General features: G+C 40.4%; 1 protein-coding gene across 1 annotated transcript in view; it reads right to left on the bottom strand.

The window, feature by feature from the left end:
• CEP128 (centrosomal protein 128) overlaps window positions 1–24,359 on the bottom strand; it is a 315,311-nt gene that overhangs the window by 265,052 nt on the left and 25,900 nt on the right. Inside the window, exons 8-12 of the mRNA XM_074998779.1 lie at window positions 23,916–24,032; window positions 7,758–7,844; window positions 6,877–6,951; window positions 3,454–3,586; window positions 1,068–1,228 (exon numbers count right to left, since the gene is read on the bottom strand). Coding sequence (XP_074854880.1) covers window positions 1,068–1,228; window positions 3,454–3,586; window positions 6,877–6,951; window positions 7,758–7,844; window positions 23,916–24,032 — 573 coding nt within the window. The remainder of the gene's footprint in view (window positions 1–1,067; window positions 1,229–3,453; window positions 3,587–6,876; window positions 6,952–7,757; window positions 7,845–23,915; window positions 24,033–24,359) is intronic.

Raw genomic sequence — 24,359 nt, 5'->3', positions numbered from 1 at the left:
GGAGGTTTATATATGGCTGTAATAAGCAGGTAAACACTTTTGAATAATTGTATAGACTGTCACCAGACTCTGCCACATGGGGAATGTTCAGATGTTAACGATTAAAACCTGTGTTGAATTGGACAACATCCCTCACATTTTGCAACATGAAAATTACTCTCCAATGCCAATTCTTCATTTCAGTCATGATGTAAATCTGACTAGTATTTTTCCTAATGTGGGGATAGCTTTGAGGAGTCTGCTCATACTGCCAGTAATAGTCCCAAGTGATAAGCACAACTTTTTGAAGCTTGGGCTCATTAAAACATATTTGACCAATAAAATGAGAAATTGAAACTGCTTGCTTTTCTATTGCTTGAAAATGGCATTGGCCAGCCTTTGAATCTCTTATGCTTAGCTTCAGTTCGTTAGGGCAAAAGCAAGAAAATCAACCTTTAAACCAAAGGACTAGGGTTAACATTCTAAGTCTCTCACCTCATGTAACAATATTTATTACTGGCCCACCCAATGCTGGTGCACAGTTCAATTTCTTCATTTTAATACATTTAAGTTATTCTTAAAATTAAAAAGCTTGGAGGAAAAAAGTTCTTTTTATTTGCTTCTATATGGCATAATTGATAGATCCTCATGTTCAGATTTACCATTTTGTATGACAGGGACACATCAGGCATGCAGACTGTGTATGAAAGTAATGCAATGGGCTACAAATGCAATAAAAAATAAGACATTCACAAGTTTTAAAAAAATGGACAGGGGCACCCACGATGCTCCTCACCTGGGGCACCACCTGGTCTAGGGCTGGCCTTGCTTATACCTAAAAATTGTAAATGAAACAAAGAATTCACACTACTGTGGCTTCTTTGAGAAACACTGTGTCTTCTGTATAAACAGACTGCTAATACGGCTCCTGAACAACTAAGGTCTGAATATCACCAGAATATTTGTTTTGCAGATTTATATCACCACCCAACCTAGACTATCACCTGACACAAACATATGGGAAATCACTTACAAATCTGCAAATCCACATAAAAATCCACAGCTCCATTTATAAAAGAAAAGGTTACCTCTATGTGCATTGCAAGCTGTGCCTTCTCCTTGTCCTTGTGTTCGATGCATCGCTTCAGCTCCTCTAACTCTGACACGAAAGCACTATGATTCAGCTTTGCTCTTAACTCCAGGATCTGTTTTTCCAACTCTTTCTTCTCCTGCTCAGACCTTTCAACAGCTATGAAAGAGTGTGAGCCATTTGTGAACAAAACCAGGAAAGATACACCAAGTGAAAGCACTAAAACAAAAAACTCTCATTCTTACATCTGCAACACTATCTTCTTCCTACCCATATAAATTATGGGGTATTAATGAAAACACAAAATTGTTGAATTTATCAGTGTAGAAACAAAGATACTGAAAGATAAAAGCATGATTTCATAGCTACAGAGGTACTAGTTTTCTGTTCTCTGCAGCCAAGCTATTTCACGTACTCTTCCTACATTCCAAGCAGATTTAATACAAGAGTGAAAAAAACCCATGAATGAAATGGGAGCTTTATCACTAACTACAAAAAAAGCCAAAATTTAACCATATTAACGCTAAGTATCATAATATGGATGCTCTACCCTTAGTGAAGAACATAAAAGATTGTCATGATGTAGGACTTTTTGATCCATCTAGGTAAGTAGGGGTTCGTCAACACTAGCCCCCTCCTTCGAAGGGGGCATGTAAACAAGCCAGATAGACAAATAACAATGAGGTGATACGCTGCATAGGCAGCACCTCATTAGCTAACTTCGAAGCAGCGGCAAGCAGTCTAGCCATGGAAACGTCGAAGTGTCACAGGTAATTCAAAGTTCCCTTAATCCTAAAATGTTTTGGGAGTAAGCAAAGTAGTGGGTACTTCAAAGTGCTTGCAGCTCCATGGCTTGCTGGCACTTTGAAATTAGCTAATGAGGCGCTGCATATGCAGTGCAGAACCTCATTGCTTTTCACTGATCTGGCTCATTTACATACCCTCTTTGAAGGGGGGCTAGTATAGATGAGCCCTATGTGAAATTTCCATTCTTATCCAGAACTTACAATGTAAATTTCTATCTAAAAATTTTAGTAATTATATCAGATATTCCTCAACTGATCATCAAGATAATTCAATTTACAACCTGTTCAAAATTCAAAACACATCAGTCCCTACCCCATTGTATGACTCTCTGTTTATCCCCCACTACTTTGTGTTGAAATTTGCTTAAAGCTCTATTCCTCTTTTTGGTAAAATTGTTCCAGGGCAGGTTTTGCTCCTTGCTTTGAATTTTTAACACTTTTTGAAGAATAATTATTATAACTTCAAAACAAAAGGTGGAAAGGAACATAAGTTTCTTATACTAGTGTTGCAAATATGCTCAATTTAAGCAAAATGGTTACCCTATAAAGTGGATCAAAAATGACTAAATTCACCTTCTTCTGAAAAAAAGAGAAACTTGAAACGGGACTATAAATTCTTCGGTTTTCTGAAAAAGGGGAGATTTTTTATAAATGATGGAATCACAGCTCAAATCTGAACACCCATGAGAATCCATCTGGATGCAAGAGGAATTAAACAACTGTAATACAGAATTACAAAAATAGAAAGTAATCCAAATCAAGGTGATGAAAGATTAATTGGAATAATAAACTTGGCCTAAAGACCACCTAAATAACACAGAAGTGTCTCACTAAAAATGATAAACCATAGCAACTCTAGAAGATAGTGACTTGGGGGGAAAAAGCACACCACAAAGTCAAGGTGCATGTATAGACATCAAGTACAGATCAATTTGTAATGTTTTTAAAACCATTATAGCATACTATGCAGTTACCTCTGGTGAGACTTTAAATGTATTTTTTAAATTCTGAACATCATGATCTACCATCACATTTCTGAAATGCTGCAAATCCACATATTAATTGAATAAGATTGAGAGTATAGCCTCTACTTCTTCCTAGGATCAGCTGTCATTTCTGAAGGATAATTTGAATGTTTAACAAGCAGTTCAGCAGGCTTCTAAATTAAGCAAAAATCCTCAAAGAAAAGTGAATCTTGGGCTTTCCAACATGGCAAGAGTCAACCAACATTTCACAAAAATATCAAAAAATTTTATAGTAAATCTTTTGATACTATCAAAAGATTTCAAAATTTCTCTTCTATAACTAAACCAATTGAATAGTTGAATAAATTTTGGGGATTTTTAAAACAACCAGTATGAAGATAATATATTTCCATCTTCTCAAAAAACTTTGTTTCTCCTAGCTACTTAGCTATTAACATCTGACACCAGCCCTAGCACAAGTTAATTGAGCTAAGAAGATAACAAGCGATAGTAGTCCAACCAACAGAGGATCTAGATTGCAAGGGAATGATCTCTGCCTTTGAATTGTACAGTTGTAAGCTTACATGTCCCATAAAACATTAAAAGCCTGTACCTGATCTAATTCTCCCGTCATCCTCTTGCACCTTCTGGCAGCTTTGGCTGTGCATGGCAACCTGTGAAACTTGATGCTGCAAATCCATGCGGTCCTCTTCTGCTCTGAGTAATTGGGAATGGAGATCCTCCACCTATAACAAAATACCAAACATTTAATAAAGCAAAACAAAAATAGAAATAATTCAATTCTACCAAACATCATAAACTTTAAAAAACTTGATATAATTATCACTTTTTTAGTAGATCCCTAAATGCTCAGAGAGGGCAAGCATAAAAGAAATAAAGTTCATCCCTAGATATGGCCAGAAAGGATTATCCAAATAACAGATAAGTCATTATAAATTATGATATTGCTAGCTGCACAGAAAGGATTTAATCTAAATTGAGTTATATTTTAATCATCTTCACATGCTCTAAATGGCTTATTCTATCTCTATAACTGATTCTGGAGGGGGAAAAAAGATTACACTCATAAGAAGTGTAATATGCACATATCAATGCTTCTTTTGTTTAAGAGAATGTTCTGCAGCTCACTTTCATTTTCATTCCAAATATACTGTATGGCACATACAATTCTTAATCCACCTCACGCTGTGCCTGGGTATTTCAGCACATCTGAGACATAACGTAGTAAAAGCAGCAGTGTTATTCAGAGATTTACCAGCCAGAAAGCTCAATGAACCAGCATTTCTGATCTTTATTGAAAGTCCAGTTTATAGTCTGGTTGGTACGATACTGACAGGTATATGGCTCCATGGAAGTGTTGACATGTCCCTGCTGCTTCTAGGTGAAGGAACTACCATGGAAGTCTGTGCACTGCTGCTACTCCATCCCACCCACTGGCTCCACACTTCCCTTTGGCTAGGAAATGCAACCAGTAGGAGCTGCAAGGGCAGTGCCTACAGGTAGAGACAGTGCACAGAGCTGCCAAACCCCATGGAAGCAACAGGAATTTGCCTCCCCTTGCAGGGAGATGCCTAAGACAAGTTCAGCCCAGACCTGGCACTCGAAACTTCTCATATTTCCCAAACCCCTGCCCCAAGTTTCCTCCCACACCTAAACTATCTCCCATAACCCAAACTCAGCCTTCCCCTGAAAAACCTTCAGCACCCTCACCCCCTTCCTCAGTCAGCCAGTATTTTTCACTTACTAGCACCTTCCATTCTCCCAACATGATGGATAACAGAGCTTTTACAGTACCACCTTTTAAGGCACTTCACACAATGACGAATAAGGAGAGAGAGATAGCTGTGTTAGTGTGTATTCTATCAAAACAAAAAAGCAGTCATGTAGCACCTTAAAGACTAACAAAATAATTTATTAGGTGATGAGCTTTCATGGGTCAAACCCACTTCTTCAGATCATAGCCTTACTAGAACAGACTCAATACATAAAGCACAGAGGTCCAAATCACTGATGGACTGATCAATACCACTCTCTACTGGAAACCTACTGACCGTTACACTTACCTACATGATTTTAGCTTCCATCCTGCAAATATGACACAATCCATCTATTACAGCCAAGCCCTGAGATACAAAAGCATCTGCTCTGATCCCACTGACAGAGACTGAAAAACTACAAGATCGCTACAAAACATTCATAAACCTGAATTACCCACCAGAAGAAGTTTAAAAAAAAAAAACAGGACCAGACAAACACCCAGAAACCAACCACTCCAAATTAGGCCCAAAAAAAGCCAATAACAAAACACCACTTGTCATTACCTACAGCCCTGAACTCAAACCACTGCAATGCATCATAAAAGACCTACAACCTATCCTAAATCATGATGCTACACTCCAGAAGGCCCTGGGTGACAGGCCTGTTCTTTGCCATAGACAACCTCCCAACCTTAAGAGGATTCTCACTGGCAACCACAGGCTATCCCACAATAACTGTACCCTGGAACTTTCACTTGCAACAAGCCCCGTTGCCAACTTTGTCCACGTATCTCTTCTGGAGATACCATCACTGGACTTAACCATGTTAATTACAGAATCACAGGCACATTCTACTGTTCCTCATCTAACATCATATATGCCATCATGTGCCAACAATACCCACACCCCATGCATATAGGGAAGACTACAAACACTCTTCGACAAAGAATGAATGGACATCGAACAGACATCAAAAATCTCTAAATACACAAACCTCTCAGCCAGCACTTTAATGGAGTGGGCCATTCTGTTAAAGATCTGAAAGTTTGCGTTCTACTGAAAAGGGATTTTAACAGCCATCTACAGAGGGAATGCTCAGAACTAACATTCATATTCAAATTCGACACATTAACACATGGTTTGAACAGGGACAGCAATGACCTGACACATTATAAGGACTCTTTTACATACTTGGATGTTTTATCTAACTCTTAACTCCCCTCCGCCGCCCCCATCCCTCTGCTCTTCTGATTTGCCTACCTTGATAACAATTTTTTGACCTCTGTGCTTTATATATTGAGTCTGTTCTGGTAAGGCTAGGATCTGAAGAAGTGGCCCTATCCCATGAAAGCCCATCACCTAAAAAATTATTTTGTTAGTCTTTAAAGGGCTTCATGACTGCTTTTTTGTTTTCACACAATGGTGAGAATTCAAAATAAAAATAACATTTTCAACTCAGAAATCTGCAATATTAATGAAAAAGTCAAACCATGAATGCTAATGGAACTGAGCCCCAAGCCCCACTCTACCATTTTCATCTCTTTTCCTAGCTCTTCAAAAGAGAGAGGGAAGGGAAAGCAGGGAGATTTTCTGATGCTACACTGGATTTCTGTGCCTTTCAGTGTCATTTGTTTCAGCGTGCGTTGTTCAGGCCTAAATACAAACAGCTAGCATAGTACTTTTACTATATTTATATTGTAACAAGCGTTTCTGTACCACTCATGTGGGCAGTCACCATCAAAAATGCTGTTCACTGTATCTCATAGGACAGTTACAAATACACAATATGCAAAAACATCCTACAAAATGTAGCTAAAACAGTGCATATGTTTATTCAATGTAAACACTATTTCAGAGAGTTAATAAAAAGTACAAAAAGTAGGTTGGACATAGTCATGCATCCACAAACACCTAGAAATGCAGATGACTATGTTGTTTTATATATTTTTCTTTACCCCCAACAAATGGAGTTTTTGGGAACATTTTGTCTTCTTGAACCATCTATTTTTATAATACACACCAAGAACAGACACTGACATAGTTTTGGCAGATTTCCAACATGTCATAATGCCATTGAAGCAAGGCTTTAATGACTATTTTTAATACTGAGAAGCTCTCATTTTTGTATGGTTCAGTATTCCTTCCTCCCTCTCCTATACAATATTATTAGCGTAACTAATAACAAGATTAAAAAGAGACAGGCTTGACCTTAGCTTAGTATTGAAGGAGGAGAATTTTCTTGGCATTAAAGTAGATACCTGGTGAAGAAGAGTTTCTCGACTGCCTTCTGACTGATCTAACTTCCTCCTGAATCGCTCCAACTCTTCCTCAAGCTTATAATTTGATTAAGGATAAAGAGACAAGGTTACACATTCGTCCTGGTACTAATATATTTTAAATTATTTAAATCGAATAACTTTGTAGTTAAAAAAATAGTTTGTTATTCTTCTAATTCTGACAAACTAAAGCAAACTTATGAGATAATACAAATGCACCTACAATTATTAAAATGTACAGTTTATTATGAAGTCTTTATTTCAATATTACAAAATAGCATATATATTCCAAACCAAAACAAGATTAAAATGGGAGATAAAACAGAAACATATCACTAATTCCAGGTAAACTGCCTTACAAAGATGATGCAATTATCCAAAAAAATAAGCATTTAAAAAAAAATCAGGAAATTTAGAATAAAAAGTTATGTTTAAAAGAAACGTGAAAGAAGGTGCCAAGGTTATCCCCAGACTACAGACTTGATTGTGAGGCTGTTTGCGTTGTCAACAATGACCAAAAAAGGAGGGTAGAAATGAGGTACAGTGCTAAAAAGTACCTTGTCATTTTAAAAACTTAAAACCACAGGGTTTCACACTGCTAATGTCCCTTGCAAAGGAAACAAGACTTGGCCTTAAACGAAGCATAAGAGCTGGATGCTCTAAACCAAAATTTCTCAATGACCCTCTATGGATTAGCACCTGTGCCTGAGCTCTCCCTGACACAGTTCAGGAATGCAGCAAGCAGGTCCTGGGTGTCAAAAGTTGAGAAATACTGTTCTAGACCCCAAGGAGTTGGAAACCATCACAACAGAATCATATTACACTCAAATATGGATTTCAAAAGTAAAAGATTACATTCTTACTTTACGCCTTTCATTTTCAGATTTCAAAAGTTTATTTTTCATTAATTCTTCCATTTCATCAGATTTAGCTTCTCGTTTTCTTAGAGCCTTAAAGGGGAAAAATATTATGAACTTTGTTACAGCAGAGTTACTGGATCCTCATTTATAAAATATGCTAAAATGTGAAATATCACCTGGTACAGAAAAAAATGTTATAAGTGTTTTTGTCCGTGCTTACAATTTCTAAACAAAAACAATATACACCATTGAGAAAGTCAATATTTATTTTCTCTCTCACACAGACACACCCTAAACAGCTGTGCCAACTACCTATGAATTCAAGCACAAGATTAACCTCAGTAACCTTCTACTCTATAAACTTCCAAATTCCAAAGGTTTGAGCACTGAGGACAAAAATAAAAGCTTTGTTTCTCTACAAAATAGGACATGTCTAGAACCATGTGTGGATAGCAGTGTCTACCTATGGATGCAGATAGCCATGGACAGACATCAGGATTCCCAGATCCACAGGTCTCTGCTCCCAAGAGCCACTGTGGCTAATGGAGATTAGCATGATCCTACTGATCCAGGGAGCCCGCACCAGCAGCTCCTCCTAGCAACACATCTGAATACACGCAATCATCCCAAACCCAGCATCTCGTGTCTTGGGGTTGTACAGCCCCAAAGGTAGCATGGGGCATTTCTACCCAGGCATGCCAGAACTACATGCATCTCCACTGGCCACTGTGGCTCTTGGGAGTAGAAACCTGGTGATCCTGATATCTATCCATGCATATCTGCATCCATACATAGACTTTTCGAGCAGCGCAGGGCTCTAGACATGGGAAATCTACTACCCCACCTAAAATATGCTATAGTTGCAAGTACTGTATACTTGTCTTAATTCTGACCAATACTAAGGAAAACATTATTGGATACTAAAGTTGAACCTGAATAGTGGCAAGATACCTAACTACCTATAAATTAAGGAGATGCCTGCATCTCAATCTATCAAATACACATGCGACCACAATATTCTACATATTCATTACTTCTACTGTTGATAATTTAGACTCTTACTTTGGAATGAAAACACACAACCTTCCTCATATGAAATACAAAGATACAGTAGCTATTCTGTGTAGTAACAGTAAATTAATTGTGGAGCTAATGAAAAGTTCAGATCAAAGTGTCTAACCTCATATTCAGTGCCTTTCTAAAGTGACCATGAACTCCTGCAATATCTGTGTTCAAAAAGAACAATGAAACTGATGACCACCAGCAGCAGGCTTGAGCATGTGGAAAGAAAAATTTTAAAGCAGCTGGATCTAGACTACGAAATTCATTCGAAGATAGAAAAATTCATGGATTTCAACACTTTTAAGAATTTGCTTCTTCAGTTCCTTAATTTTCCCTGAAAAAGTTCTTCATTTACACACAAAAGCCCATCCACACAATGAAAAATAAAAATAATAAACCCCCTCTCCCCAAGCTATTTATTTTACTTGCTCTGAAATGAGGCTAAATTTGATGTAGATAAATTAAAATGCTTGGGAAATACCTAAGTATGATCTTTGCTATGCCTTTGTACACACAACAGGCCTTGTAACAGTCTAGTCTATGCCGGTGTGATCCTGGCTCTACCTCCTTATTCCAATGCTATCTGGGCATCAACGAAAGTTTTACCAGAAAAAGGTACTTGGTTTGTGAGTGCAAATTGCATTTATATACCTGACTGCACAGAGTCCACTATTTCTTCTCCTCAACCACAACAATTCCATATCAAACATAAGTTTCAAACAGCTGCTGTTTTTCTTTACTGAATCGCAGCAGATCCCAGGAACAGACAGCCCTACAAGCAAGAGGCATCCATTTCCCAGCCTTTTTGAGTTCTCCTTAGGATGCACTACTATCTCCCAATTTAAGACATCTCTTCTGATCCATAAATACTCCTTAGCTGTTCAGACCACCCACTCTGATTTTTGGGGATTGTAGCCAATTACTCAAAGCAGTATTTTTCTCACTGTACATTTGATGTGAAATCGTGGGCTCAAAGTCAATGGAAAAATTCCAACTGACTTCAACTGAACATGGCTTTCACTCTTGAAACTTTTGCTTTTACATTTTGACTTAAAAGGGTAACTTGAAAGACAGGAAAATGATGGAGTATATTACACTCAATCCCCCTTACCTCTAAATAGAATACATTCCTCCCTCACTATACGAGCACAATTGGTTCCCAAATTTCTGCTCGTAGGTGAAAACTCATATGAGCAACACTAAATTCCCATTAAAATATATGCAAAATCTCCAATTTGTTCCAGGTGCTTGTAACTTGACATAAACTAGCCGAGTTTAGGTACTTTTCTGATGTATTCGAACAGTTTGGCACCAGAAATAGGATGTAGTGTATGTATGTAGAGCAGGGATTCTCAGCCTACGGGTTGGGACCCAAACATGGATCACCATTAGATTTGTTAAGGGTCTCCAGCTTGGCAGTTCTGAGCTGCAGGTGGCTGTTAAAGAAGCCATTTGCAGTTCCCTAACACTGCTGCCTCAGGCAGATATCTATCACTAGAGATAGCAATTACCTTATGCCTAGGTGCTGAAAGCTTAACACTTGAGTTAATTGGTTTTAACGACTGTTACCTGCTGGAAGCAGGAGGGCTGGGGGAGCCAGCCAGCCTAGCAGCCCCAGTGAAGTGGCTGCAGGAGGAGGAGGAGTGTCTAAGGCTAGGGCCATTTAGGGCTGAGGTGGGGATCTAAGGCTGAGGGCAGTTTAGGGATGTGGGGGGGAGGTTGAAGACTGGGGGAAGTTTGGGGCTGCTGGGGGAGCGGGGCCGGTCTCGTCGCTTGCCGGCCAGGGACCCCGTGGCTTGCTCATATTAGCGGGGGAAGTCCACTCGTTTAGTGAACATAGGTGGGCATGCGTGTCCCTCATTTTAGCGAGTACTTGAAAGTAAAGTGCTCTTTAAATGAGGGATGGGTGTATACAAATCCTAGAAGTTATGTTTTTGGTTTTTAAATCAAAATAGCTTGGTGTATTTTCCTGCTTTTTAAACACACACACACACACACACACTCTCTCTCTCTCTCTCTCTCTCTCTTCAGATCCTGGAATAAGTTATGACGACTTGAAAACAGATGTAATTGTGCACTACCAGAAACAAAGAACCAAAACTGAAGTTTAATCAGTTGTTGTAAAACTGTGCGTATGTTAATATCAGCTCAAGTGACTTATGAAACCACTGGACAAAACACCTTTGTTAAAGGTTCAACATCCCAATCCTTTCAGTTGACAGTGTTAAAGTTCACTATACACATGCTCCAACTCTCATCTTCCCACTTTGCCCCCAAAAAGGCTCTCCAGAAAAACTAGGGGAGAACAGACTTCACACTTCCGACATTGTTTTTTTTTGTTTGGTTTTTTTTTAAAACAAGAAAGCTCTCAAGTCTCCTTTACATATTATGAAGAACAGAAGCCCAACACTTTAAAAATCTTTTCAAGGTAATCTTTAAAATGTGACCCTTTCCTGACTAATTCAACTAACTCATTTTTAGTTGCGTCATCACCACACATTTTGAATAATTGTCTGCTTACTTTCAAGCATAAATAACTGCAACTCAGCATCTCCTGTGTTAGCAACATTATATGTTGGCATGTGCAGACTGATGCCGGCCAACATTGCATCATTTGCTGAAAACATGTCTGCTCAGATGCGGACTACACTAGGGATCCTAACATGGCCAGGAACACTGATCTGGGGCTAGAGTATGTTTAGCACGTGTCTTTACATCAGCTGTGCATCTCAATCCAAAGAAGACAACCAGGAAATCAATATGCCATTTCAATTTATCAAACGTGTTGAATGAAGTTTAGGCCATTAAACAGCAACATCAAATCCAAAAAAGCACTGTCTCACACCACTGATATTACGAATTTTTTGCTCTGTTTTATTTTTCAGGCGTAGTAAAAAGAAAGAGTCCATAAATATTTCTGTTTAAAGAAAAGCAGTGGGCACATAGAAGACAAAAATAGGAAAGAAAGTAACATAAGAAAATGTAAATAACTACTACTTCAAGGTAGAGCCAATGAGGCAACCAGTTAATAGAGCAAAATGCAAAACAGCTGGGGAAAGGGAGCATTTGGTCAGTTGTAGCTAGGCAAATTACCTCTTTGTAAGAGCCCTACTCTCAGAATATTAAAGCCTATGCAAAGCAGAGAGACCAATAGTTTTTAAAGTCTCACCTTAAAGACTCACACATTAGACTGCATCTGCAAGCTTCTGGTAATTCAAATGCTCTTGTTTTTTTACAATGCTATCCTTGTTCTCTGGTGAATCTTATTTCTCTCTGACAAAAGGTAAAGCCAACTCTTACTGGGGTATGGAGTAGAAAGAATGAATGTCAGAAGTGGTGTGATTACCTCATTAACACTGTTCCCTCAGGAGTAACTGGGCATCTTTCTTTAATCATTTTTCTGTAAGGCTGCGTTTACACGAGCAAGTTTTTTCAGAAAAGCCCGACCACTAGGAACGAATTTTTTTCAGGTAGAGGTTCACATCAAGCAGGGTTGTAATCATTGAATTATATGGGCTCTAGTGCGGGGCTGGGTGGGGGAGAGGAGAGTTAGAAAGGTAAACATCTAATAGTACACAATCAATAGGAATTTGTTTCCCCCGAATGGAAGCAGATTCTTCCAATGTATTTGGGTGGTCTCTTCCATGATGCAGGGAGACATGGTGGACCCTTAACCTGTTTGCAGTGGCAGGGGGGTGTGCCTCTGAGAGCAGCCCCTGGCCATGTCTCTGCCCCGCAGGTTCCTCACCAACCTGAGGGCAGGTGAAGGGTCCATAGCTCTGTGTAGGCCCTACAATCTGCATGTACTATTGCTGGACACTCTTCTTTACTAGTATCCCTTGGGCTACCTCTAATGCCATATGATGCCGCACACATATGCATCAGTATAGGGGTCACTGGTGGTCCCATACCACCTCAGTTCTTTCTTGCCAATAAATCTGAAGGGAGGCAGGGTAGGAGAGTGGGTCATGGAATGTGGGCAACATATCTCAAAGAGCAACAATTACAAAAGGTTAATAGCCTTTGTTTGTTTGTTTTCCAATTGCTTGCTCATGTCCAGTCCATCCTAAGTGACCTACAAGCAAACCCTAAGAACTGGACCTGGAATTCAAGGATGTGATGACTGCAACACTGCTCTCCCAAAACTGGCATCATCTCGAGACGGCTGAGCCATGGTGTAAGTAGGATGCAAAGGTATGAAACAACACAACAACAACAAGGCTGTGGCTCTGCAGATGTCCTGAATTCATACCTGCTCAAAAAAGATAGCCAATGCTGTCTGGGCTTTTGAAGAATGAGTAGTCATGATGGCCATATGCAGGACATTCCCCTGCTCATAGTAAGTCCAGATATAGATGGTTATCTGGGATGAGAGTCTTTGGGTGGACACCTCTCATCCTGCTATTGCTACTGAGTGTTGCATGAATTTGTGGAAGGGCTTAGTTCTCTCAGTGTAGAAGGTGAGGACCGACTTAATATCCAACATGTTCTTTATTAGCGCTTTTGAGATTTTTGAGAGTAAGATGGGTAAGAAAGATCACAGTTTCCCCTTGTTCCAGTGCAATTTGTGATACCACTTTGGCAGAGAGGCCAGATGGGGGGGTGCAGCTGACCCTGCCCCCAAAGAGCATCAGGTAGAGTAGTTCTGATGTAAAGGCCCTGATCTTAGAGATGCTTCTGGCCAAGGTAAATTGCCACCAATAAGGCAACCTTGCAGGAGAGACATAGTAGCAAACACAACAACAGCTCAAGGAGGGAGGCCCATAAACCATGAAAGCAGAAGGTTTAAGTCCCAGTGATGGGAGCATTTTGCAAAGATGAGGACAAAGAGTTTTCAACTTCTTGGGAAACCAGCCTGTTATTTCATGAAAAAAGCACTGTTCTGGTCTTTACTGCAGATTGGAAGGCTGAGAGTGTTGTCAAATGATCCTTAACAGATGAGAGCGCTGCTTTAGGTGGAGCAAACAGTTTAAGATCAACTGAAGAGGGATCCCATTTGCAGGTGCAACAAGTGAAATGTTTCCACCTGGCCAAGTAGCAGCCCTGGTGGAAAGCTTTCTACTACATAGCAGAACTTGTTTCAAGCAGGCCTCTTCTTCAGGGCTCAGCCAGGAAGAATACATGCAGAGGAAGGCATACTGTAAGCAGTCTGCCTGCTACAGCAGGAAGATATAGGACAGGGAACTTGTGCAGCAAACAAAACTGATGGCATTTTGTGTTCCACCTAGTGAACAGGTCTACTTGGGGAAACTCCCACTTATGGAAGAGGACACTGACAACTGGGTAAAGATACTGTGTGGGGTGAGAGGAGAAGGACCTGCTCAGATGACACACTAATATGTTCCTGGGAGATAAGACACCTCAAAATGAATGGTGTCTCTCACACAGAAATCCCATATACCAGTGGCCTCCTGACACAGGGCAAAGGACTGAGTTCCTCCTTGCTTGTTGACATAGAACATGGCCACCATACTGTCTCTCAGGACTTCAACCATCTTTCCTGAGATCCAGGGGAGAAACGTTTGGTATGCCAGGCATACCACCATGTGCTCCCTAATGTTTATGCATAGGAGAATTTTTCCCAGGATCAGAGTTGCTGAGTCCTGAGGTATTGAGAAGGACTCCCTACCATAGGTCTGACACACCTGAGACTAAAGATACCAATAACCCCATTATTACCAACTATAATTCTCTCCACTAACCCAGACAGAGGGGAATATGATGGGGGTGGGAGGGTTTTACTTAAGTCCAAATGGCATCTGCAGTGCTTGGGAAGTATGCTGACATGAACCATATCTGGGGCTGGGGGCAAGGAGCAGCCTTGAATATGTAGCCACATAAGTACAAGCAGCCAGGTGATCCAGTAGCCTGAGTATCATGAGCTGCCATTATTAGATGGCCCATGATCTTGGATATCAGGTTTGCCAGGGTCAGGAAGTGGGTCTCCATGAGGAAGGCCCTGAGTTGAGTCGAGCACAACCACAAATTCTATTCTCTGAACCAGGACAAGAGTCGACTTCTATTCATTATCAGCAGGCCCAGCATCCTTATGGTGGTTCAGACTGTGCTGATGCTCTTGGCGCTTTAACCTGTGGCTGACATTTGATCAGTCATGTGTCGAGGTACAGCAATAGACTGGAATGCCTCTCCACCTGAGGAAGTCTGCTGCAACAGGAATACACTTCAAAGAATTCCTCAGATCTGCCAATAGGCTGAAGGAAAGGCGAATTAGTAGTGACAATGACGCACTACAAACCTGAGACGTCTCCTGTGGCCACAGACGATAGGAATATGAAACAATGATTTCTTTAAGTCAAGAGCTATGTACCAGTTTCCTGGAGCCAAGGAAGAAATGGTGGAAGCCAGGAAACCCAAGTCGAATTTCAATTTCATGAGACATCTGTTGAAGTGATACAGGTCCAAAAAGAGGCAAAGCTTCCCTTTGACCTTTGGCACTAGGAAATTCTGGGAATAATATCCCTTCCCTCTCAAGCCCTGAAAAACTTTATCCATAGCTCCCATAGGTGGGAGAGATTGAAGGCAAAGAGCTGCTTGTGTGAAGGGTCCCAGAAGAGGTACAGGTTAGAGGGTATATTCAGGACCCATCAGACCTGTGTTATGGATATCCAAGCTGGGCTAAAATGCAACAGACACTCCAAAAATGAAAGGAGGGAGAGATGGCAATGAAATGGCAACCGTACAATACAGTTTTGTGCACTTTCAAATGCCTGCTTCAAAAGTATTTCTGAGGTCCCAACTTGGAGGCTGAGGTCAGGCAAAAGTGGTTGAGGCTGTTTATAACTTTGGCCTTTCAAAATAAAAGGCAGATGTTTTAGATATCCTAAAAACTGAGGAGGTTGCTGGAACCTGAAGTGTTTTCTGGATGCAGACAGAGGGTACAGACTTAAGGATCATACAGTAACCTTTGCCTCTTTCAGTCTGTGAAGTCTCATGTCTGTCTGCTCCGAGGAAAAGGAGGAGCCTTCAAATGGGAGGTCCTGGATTCTGAGGAAATCTAGAGGATTGGAACCAGGAAGAACATCATGGTGACCGCACAAGCCATTTTCCAGACTACTAAATCAAGCTGCACCCAGAGCCACTTAAAGAAAAGTCCCACTCCTCTTCTCATCTGCAGACTGCTGTTTTGAATCTTGAGACAGGGATTCTTTTAACTTATTCAAGGAGTTCCATAGATTAAAACTGTATCTCCCAAGCAGAGGTTGCTGATTAGCATACGCAGTTGATGTTACATGTGTAATAAAACTTTCTTACAAATAGATCCAATTCTTTGCTGTCTTTTTTCTTTACAGTAGCCCTTGACTGGCTCTGCCTGTCCCTTTCGTTAGCTGCAGACATCATCAGGGGCTCTAGAGGAGGGCCGAACTATGGGTATTTGGATCTGCCTGCTGACCCTTAACACTTGTTCTCTATCCTCTTTGAAGCAGTGACTAGAAAAGGAGTTTGCCATAAAGCCTTGACTTACCCCATCACTGTCTCATTAATGGGCAGGACCTCTCTGGGAGCTGCTGGAGCCAGGATAATAATAAGACTGTGCAATGTCCCTGAGTTCCTCTATCACAAAGCCAACTTAGAAGTGATCCCATTTCAGAAAGTCTTGAAGTCATCCCAGGCAGGTGAGACCTACAACAGCCTCATATGGGGTGCATGAGGAGGCTTGCACCAGAGGAGGACCTTCTTCCTCCTCCTCCTCCTCCTCCTCCTCAACTGTGTACACTGGACGCATCTCCTAGACTTCAGTAACAGGATCAGCACTGGAGTCTGCATGTGGTGTTGAGCTGGAGGGTCCTTGTCTCAGAAGGCACTGACTAGAAGAAGTGGGATGCAAGCCCTAGTAGTGGGGGGAACACCAAGGGGTTCCTGTAGGACCAAATACATTGGCCCACTATGAGACAAGCAGTGAAGTTCAGTGGGCTGTAGACAAATGGTGGAGTCTGGGCAATATATAGACATGCTAGAAAGTGAGATGCCAGGATCAGATAGGGCTTGCCCTGGATGGTGCCAAGGTGCCCAATGCCCTCCTGCCTGTAGGTACCTAAATTCCCCATAACCCATGTGGCTGAATAGCAGCCTAAAACTCCCCAGCAGACTTCCTATAGCCAGGGCACAGGTACCTCTCCTTCTGCAGGCCCTGGCCTGCTGCAGAGAAGGGAAAAGCACCTACTCCCCTGGACCTACCAGAGGCACCCCAGTCCTACCCAGACAGGCCCCAGACAGGGGGACTGGTCCCTTTTCACCCCAACCTAAGAGCTGCTTCAGGAGAGAGATTTGGGGAGAGTTTTCTCTCCCCGCCATATGACAGAGGAGATTGCACCCCAAATTCTTCATCCCAGATCCCACCCCAGCACCCACACCACCAGCTGCAGCCTTCACTCCCACTCTAGCTCTAACCCAGCCCTGAGCATCCTTCGTCACTCTAACCCACCTGAGCCCACCCACACCAGCTGAGCTTTGTTATGTGTGTCAATAAAGAGATGATGTGTCATATCATGTCCATATTGATGCACATAATAAAATTCCTTCTACGTACAAGAAAATTAGAGGGAATACTGGTAGGTGCCCCTGAGGACTGGAAAGACTGGGAGAGGAGAAAAAGTTCCCTAGCTGTCTGAAAAGTCTCCAACACTATCACTCCGATGGTTCTGCAGTGGCTCTCTGGTGCCAGTGGAGGTTCCCACATTGGAACTACCTTGTCAACAGTGCCAATGAGAGTCTAGGGGTAGAAGAGTGGTCCAGCACAGATCTTACTCCTCCCTCTTGTCCATCTTCCACAACAGTGAGCACCCTTTCTTTTGTGTTTCTTCCTCAGCACCAGTTGCAGAAGAGTGCTGGAACTTGGTGCTGGAGTAGTGCTTCATATAAATACCAAAGTTGTCATCATCATCCACCACGGGCTTAGTGCCCATAGGTGTCCGATGTCTCCCTCATTATTTCCTTCCATCCTTCCCTGTCTAGGGAAGAGTGGCATAGAATGCTGCAGAGCTAGACTACAGAAACTACTATATCATCTACCTACTCTCTGGCAGTCTGCATCTCCTATTCGAGCCATCCATTATGTCAAATACCAGGGTCTTGACTTTTCTCTTGTTGTTCACTCTGCAGACATGACCGAATAGCTGTAGCTTCCATTGTAAATACTAACGCACTCAGCATCAAATCAGAGCAGCTCAGCTCTGAGGGCTGCTTCCATGAAGATAACACTTAAGTCAGATTAACCTGGCCCTTCTTAGTGAGGGATCTGAAGTCCTGACAGATTTTGCACTTGTCCTTTATATGAGATTCCCCCAAGCACTTTAAGCAACTTGAGCACAGGTCACTCATAAACACGGGTTTTCCATAAAAGGCACAAGGCTTGAGGCCTGAAGACCAGGGCTTGCCCAGCCCTTGGGGCAAAATGTCATTTGATAACAGGGATTACCAGAACCATCACAAATTGAAAAAGCTATACACTATTAACCCAATGAAAGAAAGGGTCCAAACCACTGGTAAGAAACATTGCCAGAGCAGCAAATGGTCATTTCAGCAACTGTCATGGATGATTGGAAGGAACTAAAAGAATATGAGAACAATGATGCCCTTTATACCTGGAAATGGGGTCCTGAAAAGCACTCTGGCATACCAACCTACCCTCTCTCTCACCTTAATGCTATGACAAGCTACCAACTTCTCCAAGTCTTGTACTTACAGCCAGAGAGAGGGACACACCCAGCTGAGTTATGTGAATAACTTCTCTATCAATCATGAGCCAACATTAGAAATGCTCCAGCCAGTTCCCCATAACTCCCCAGCCTAGAATCCCAAACCTGTAGTGTCTTGCCCCAGACAGAAGTCTGATCAGTACAAGTTTATTACCCAGTTCACCCCTCCTTCAGTGTGGACAAGACATATACCAGCTATTGTTCTTGAGCAGATTTACCAAGATCTTCAAGTAAAACATTTTTTTATGTATAATAGAAAACAAATTCTTTAACTACAGAAAGATTTTAAGTAACTACAGAGATCAAAAGTGGTTACCTAAGAAATAAAAATAGAATTCAGAATGCAATTTTATCAGCTAGGCAGAATTTGAATCAAACAGGCTCACCCTGATAGTACCATCCTTAGTATACATGCTGGGATTTTCTTCTCCAGCCTGGAACTACCTCTCCCATTTAAAGTCTTTGTTCACCAGAGGTGTTCCGAGATGTTGTGAGGAGAGTGAGGAAAAATGACGATATCACTTCCCAGCAAGCTGGAAAAACCTATAAAGTGGGGGAAGATCTTTTGCTTGGACATGAGCCAAGCAGTCTCCCCTGTCCATGTGCTCTCTCTGAGAGATCTCCACTATATATAGTACCTAAGATAGTCCTTGTGGGTGTGTAATCCCCTTAATGGTCCATCATCTGTGTCTGTCTGCCCCACTGTTGTACCTCAGTCTTGGCTGTGGATGTTACAAACTTACTACATATTTCTATAATAATCATATAGCAAAACTTTGTATCTTCACAACTTTACACACAATGATGGCACATGCAATTATAAGTTTAGAATGGAGGTCAGTAACCTGCGGCTCCTCTTTAAGGAGCCACTTGTGGCTCTGAGTGCTGCCACCAGCGACTTTTCTTGCAGGTCTGGAATCTGCTGCCGCTTAAACAAAAAGCTAAATTCAGTTGTCCACCATTAAACCAATTGAATTTAGTTTTTTTGTTTAAACAGCATCAGCTCTGAAGCTGTCAAGAAGAAAGCCGTGGCAGGGCAAGGAGCTGCCCACGCTGCACATGGGGGCAGCACTAAGCCCACAGGAGAGCTGTGGGGAGGGGTGGCCGAGCCTGCCCCTGCTGGAAGTGTGAAGTTCCACTGAGGAGGAGAAGGCAGCAGCAGGGAGCAGCTGGGACAGAGAGGGGGAGAGGCAGCGGCTGCAGAGAAGCTGCGTGCACTGAAGCAAGTTAATCCTGGGGATGGGGCGGTTGGGGCTGTTAAGGGTTAAACCTGAGGATGCAGGGGGGCGGTTTGGGGCTGAGAGTTAAGCCTGGGGATTGGGAGGGTTGCAGGATTGGGGGATAAAGTCTAGGGATAAGGGGTGGATTTGGGGACTGAGGTGGGTTGAGCCTGGAGATGGGGGTAACAAGTTTCTAACTGGTACAAATTAATGTGTGCACACATTAAAATTGTGGTGACAAGAATGTACAGTTTGACATTGTTTATTAATGACTGTCTCGTATTTACATGCACTGCAGCTCTTGAAGTACTGATTTTGTAACGGACTTTGAAAAAATGGCTCTTCTCACTATTTCAATTGCAAATCTGATTTACAACATGGTGAATGAAGCATTTCTTATAAAACAGTTTTTTTTGTGATTTGCATCACAATTTACTTGAACAGAAATTCAAATCTATTAAAATGCACAAAATCAGCATTTTTAATGAAATCAAACTGCCTTAAATGTACTGGAAACCTGAAGAAAAAATTATAAAAATTTATCAAAAAATGTTTTGTATTGAAAACATTGATTAAACAAATGAAATATCTATAGTTAAGTAATTGAACTGACTATTTCTAGTCATTAAAATAAGTAGCGCTCATCCTCCCACATTGAGTTTTTAATCTTAGATGGGTAGAGGAAAAAAGGTTTTTCTTTTTCAACTCCGAACTGGTTTCTTAACTTTAAAAGAATGAGTCATTGAACTAAACCACTTGAATAAACTGAAATAAAAAAATATATTTTGTTGCTGAATTTGCAGAAGATGCTACAAATGTCAAAAGCTGACTTAGCACTTCAACAGACTGTTTCTAGGAGCATCAGCAATGATTTGCCACATATAAGTATGCTGACATTTTTAAAACCTACTATAACATATTTTGTATTTAATTTAAATGATTTTAAGAGTTTATAAATTTTGGTCTTAAAGGCTGTCAATAGCAAAATCAAATTTAAATAGGTTTACTTTTTAAAACAAACCTGTATTTAAATTAAAAACAATCATTTTTATCCACCCTGCTTGAAATGCACATAAAATGTTTAAACTTTATTAATAATCATGGTAACTCAGAAATAAAGGAAATAAATACTACTATTAAATAATTTTAATCTTACTAACAACATGTGCACAAAGAGCCTGAAAAATACGGCTAAGCTGTGAAATTTGACAGAAGACAATCTCAGCTAATACATTCTACATACTACACTAGCACATCACTTTTGAAAAAAAATTAATTTAATGACAGCAACATTGTAGAATGAAAATAAATCTGAATATTCAAAAAATGGAAAACGAGCACTGAAAAGAGAAATTAGTCATGTTTCGCTTGGGTCTGTAAGTGTGCAACTGCATTTGTTAGGTTCAGTATCATAAACAGGATAGTGAAACAGTGACAACTAGCGGCCAGTTGCCTTTATTTTATATATATATATATATATATATATATTGGGGTGAGGGGGATATAATTATCAGCTTGTAAATCTTAAAATGATCTCTTAATTACAAGAGCTGTGAAAGGCATATGTGAGCTGGTTTGATTTACTAAATATAACTAATGAAATTACCTAAATTGTACAGTTATATCTAGCTTAGTAACATTCCTTTATAAACTATTCGGACCCAATATTGAATGGATACATCATGGAACAATTAATATTTCTCATTTCAGGGCTCTATTTTTAGTAGAAATATTTTGAAAAGTGTCTTGGAAAAACAAAAAACTCTATCCCAACCAAGGAGGTTTACTTTCTTAGAAGTGGTCAACAAATGACTGGAAAACAGTCTTAACTCAGTCCTTGGACTCAGCACCACCCCTTCCATGCACTCCAGATCCTGCCTCAAACAGTTCAATTCCCTTCAAAGGAGCTGCAGATATGGGGCTGCTTCCCTGGCCTCTTGCTCTGAGGACATACCACTTCCTCCACTTCAAGACTTAGCCTGATCTCAGTCCTCCTTTCTCCAGCAGTCTACTGGGCACATAAAGGGCTGCTAGGTCACTTTTCCCACTCTTTTTTTTCCTCCCCCTTCCAGGTGCAAAATAAATTTTGTTATGTGCACCACCAACAGGAACACATGCTGCTGGCTGTGTTCACTCTACTAATCATCCGAGTGACACCTGAATCTCTCCTGGGAGGTCATCCAGGCACTCATCTTGCAGGGAGCATTGGCCCAAGTATAGTGCAAACATCTTTAATTATTTGCATTTAGCTCACTAGCTTTGGTTTAAAGTCCCTGGCCTTAATCTATCTACAGGGACTAACTATTCTGTGATAGCTGGTTAAGTTTTCTATGCTCACTTAGTAGGCTGGCTATTCCAGTACTAGTAATGAGATAAGAGCCTCTCACTAAGTGCAGCCCTGCTCAGCAGTAGCAAAAAGCCAGTAACATCTGACAGTGATTTTATAATCTAGTTAATAGGAAATAAACTGGGGATCTCAGAACAATTCCCAGTAGAGAGATATCCATCACAAAACCTACCACTAGCACTGTCATTAATCAGCATGTCTTGTTGTCCATCTCAACAACAAAAAACACACCAAAGAATAAGTGAGGAAATCTTTCCAGCACTAGGCAGACAGAAGGCAGTGTATGAAAGCAGGAAACCCAGCATGAACCTATTCTGTTCTCTGTTTTCCCTTGAATAATTTAACAAAAAAGAATTCTCAGTTTCCTACTCAGACTCCTAGGGGCAATCATCAGTGAGTTACATGTAGGGGAACCCCTTAGCCTGTCCAGACTCTTGCACGCTTTCTTGGGAGCTACATCCAGCAAAGATCATTTCAGGCTTGGGGTCTTTTACAATGACCATTGCCAACGATCCGTATAACCATTATTGTAAACCAAGAAGAAGTAAGGTTTAAGTACTACAGTACTCTTTTTCAACATCCTTGAATGCATTTTGTCCAAACTGCTGTTTAATGATCTCTGGACAATTTGAATTTATATTTTAATATCTTCACTGGAAGATGCAATAGCATACAATTTAACATCAGCCATTAGAAGTGCAACAGATTGTTCCAGAGTGATGCATCAAATATCGTGGAAGCATGTTTCCTGAGCCAGATGCATACACACAGAATACACTCATCATTAGCAAAACATCACTCTTCAATTTGAAAATTAAATTCCGTAATGTCAAAATGTCCTTAAACTAAATCATTATCCCAACAAAGGACAAAAAGGAAGTGTATTTCAGCACATAACAGTACCAAATCACATATCAAACAGCTCTCATTAAATATGTGTCCATGAAATGGATGGTAACATACTAGTCTAAAATTGATGCCTGAATATTTGAAGAATTTATCCTCCCAGGAAACCCTAAGACATACTTTTTCTGAGAACCCTAATGAAGCATTCTGATCCACCCCTCACTATCTAGAAAGAGGGAAGAAGAGGTATAAATGTAAAGCTGTTACTGGTATCTAATCGACAAAGCACTAAAAACATTTCAATAAGCATCATTTTTCTCCATTAAAATAGTATGTTCTTTCCATAAATATGACAATTATGGAGAATTTTTAGCCTTGTACAAAACAAAGTGTCAATATACATTTATCCACTTCAGTTTCCACAGCAGTGTAGAACCTACATTTGCCTTTTTAAAAGCATACAAGTTGCCACTTAAAGCTGACAAAATATGAAATTAAACATTTCATATCAGTGGTGCTCCTTATTATACAATCAAAGATGGGACTCCTAAATTATCCTTCAAACTCTTAATCAAATCAAAAATTAGAGTGTAAAATATTCATGATTTTCCCATGTTTTAGTTTTGGACATGAGCTCTTTGCTTCTCTTTCATGTATTTAACTGGCCTATAGAATACAACTCAAAAATACCTTGATATTAGACTTTAAAATAAACCCACAGTATAAACTTTTTAAATAGATTGAACTGGACTTTTTCTTAGGACCGGTATGCCATTAACAAGAAACATTTAACACTAGCAATACAGCATAAGGGAATGACTGTCTCTGTATATTACCACTTTCAACGGGTATACCCAGCAGAGCTAGTTAATGCACATGCTTTCAACTATGGAAGAGTGACACTTGACTCCTTGCTTTTTTGTCTGAGCCAGGCTTACAAGTACAGCAAGAACTTAACTATCTTGCATACCTCCTGTAACTGCATAGACATATATCCTAGTTGGTCCTGTCGTCTTTCCACCAGCTGTCTTTCTGTGCGCATTTCTTGTTCTATCTCTTGAAGTCTTCTCTCCACACGCCCTGATACCTTTTAAAAAAGAAGGAAAAAAAAAAAAAGACTAATCTCAGAATTTTTTCCACGTTTCAAGGTTTTTTTTGGGTTTTTTTGGTTTTTTTTTTTAAATGAAGGGGTATAAGAGTGTGGAAGAAAAAAAGGATGACCATTTATACAATAAGATTGGAAAGCTGATGGGAAATAACTACTTTTCTCATTCAAAATGACAATGATTCAAAATGGAATGAGATCTGTTAGAGCAAGTCTACACAATTGCGATCACTGAAGTTACTCTTATAGTATATGCACCTATGCTTTCAATATTAAACATCTTCAGTAAGAAGGCTTCCACCTTTCCAT

This window comes from Carettochelys insculpta, chromosome 6 (assembly GCF_033958435.1).
Source record: "Carettochelys insculpta isolate YL-2023 chromosome 6, ASM3395843v1, whole genome shotgun sequence".
NCBI lineage: Eukaryota > Metazoa > Chordata > Testudines > Carettochelyidae > Carettochelys > Carettochelys insculpta.
The sequence above is the reverse complement of the archived record's forward strand: the minus strand, read 5'-3'. Positions and strand labels throughout refer to the sequence as shown.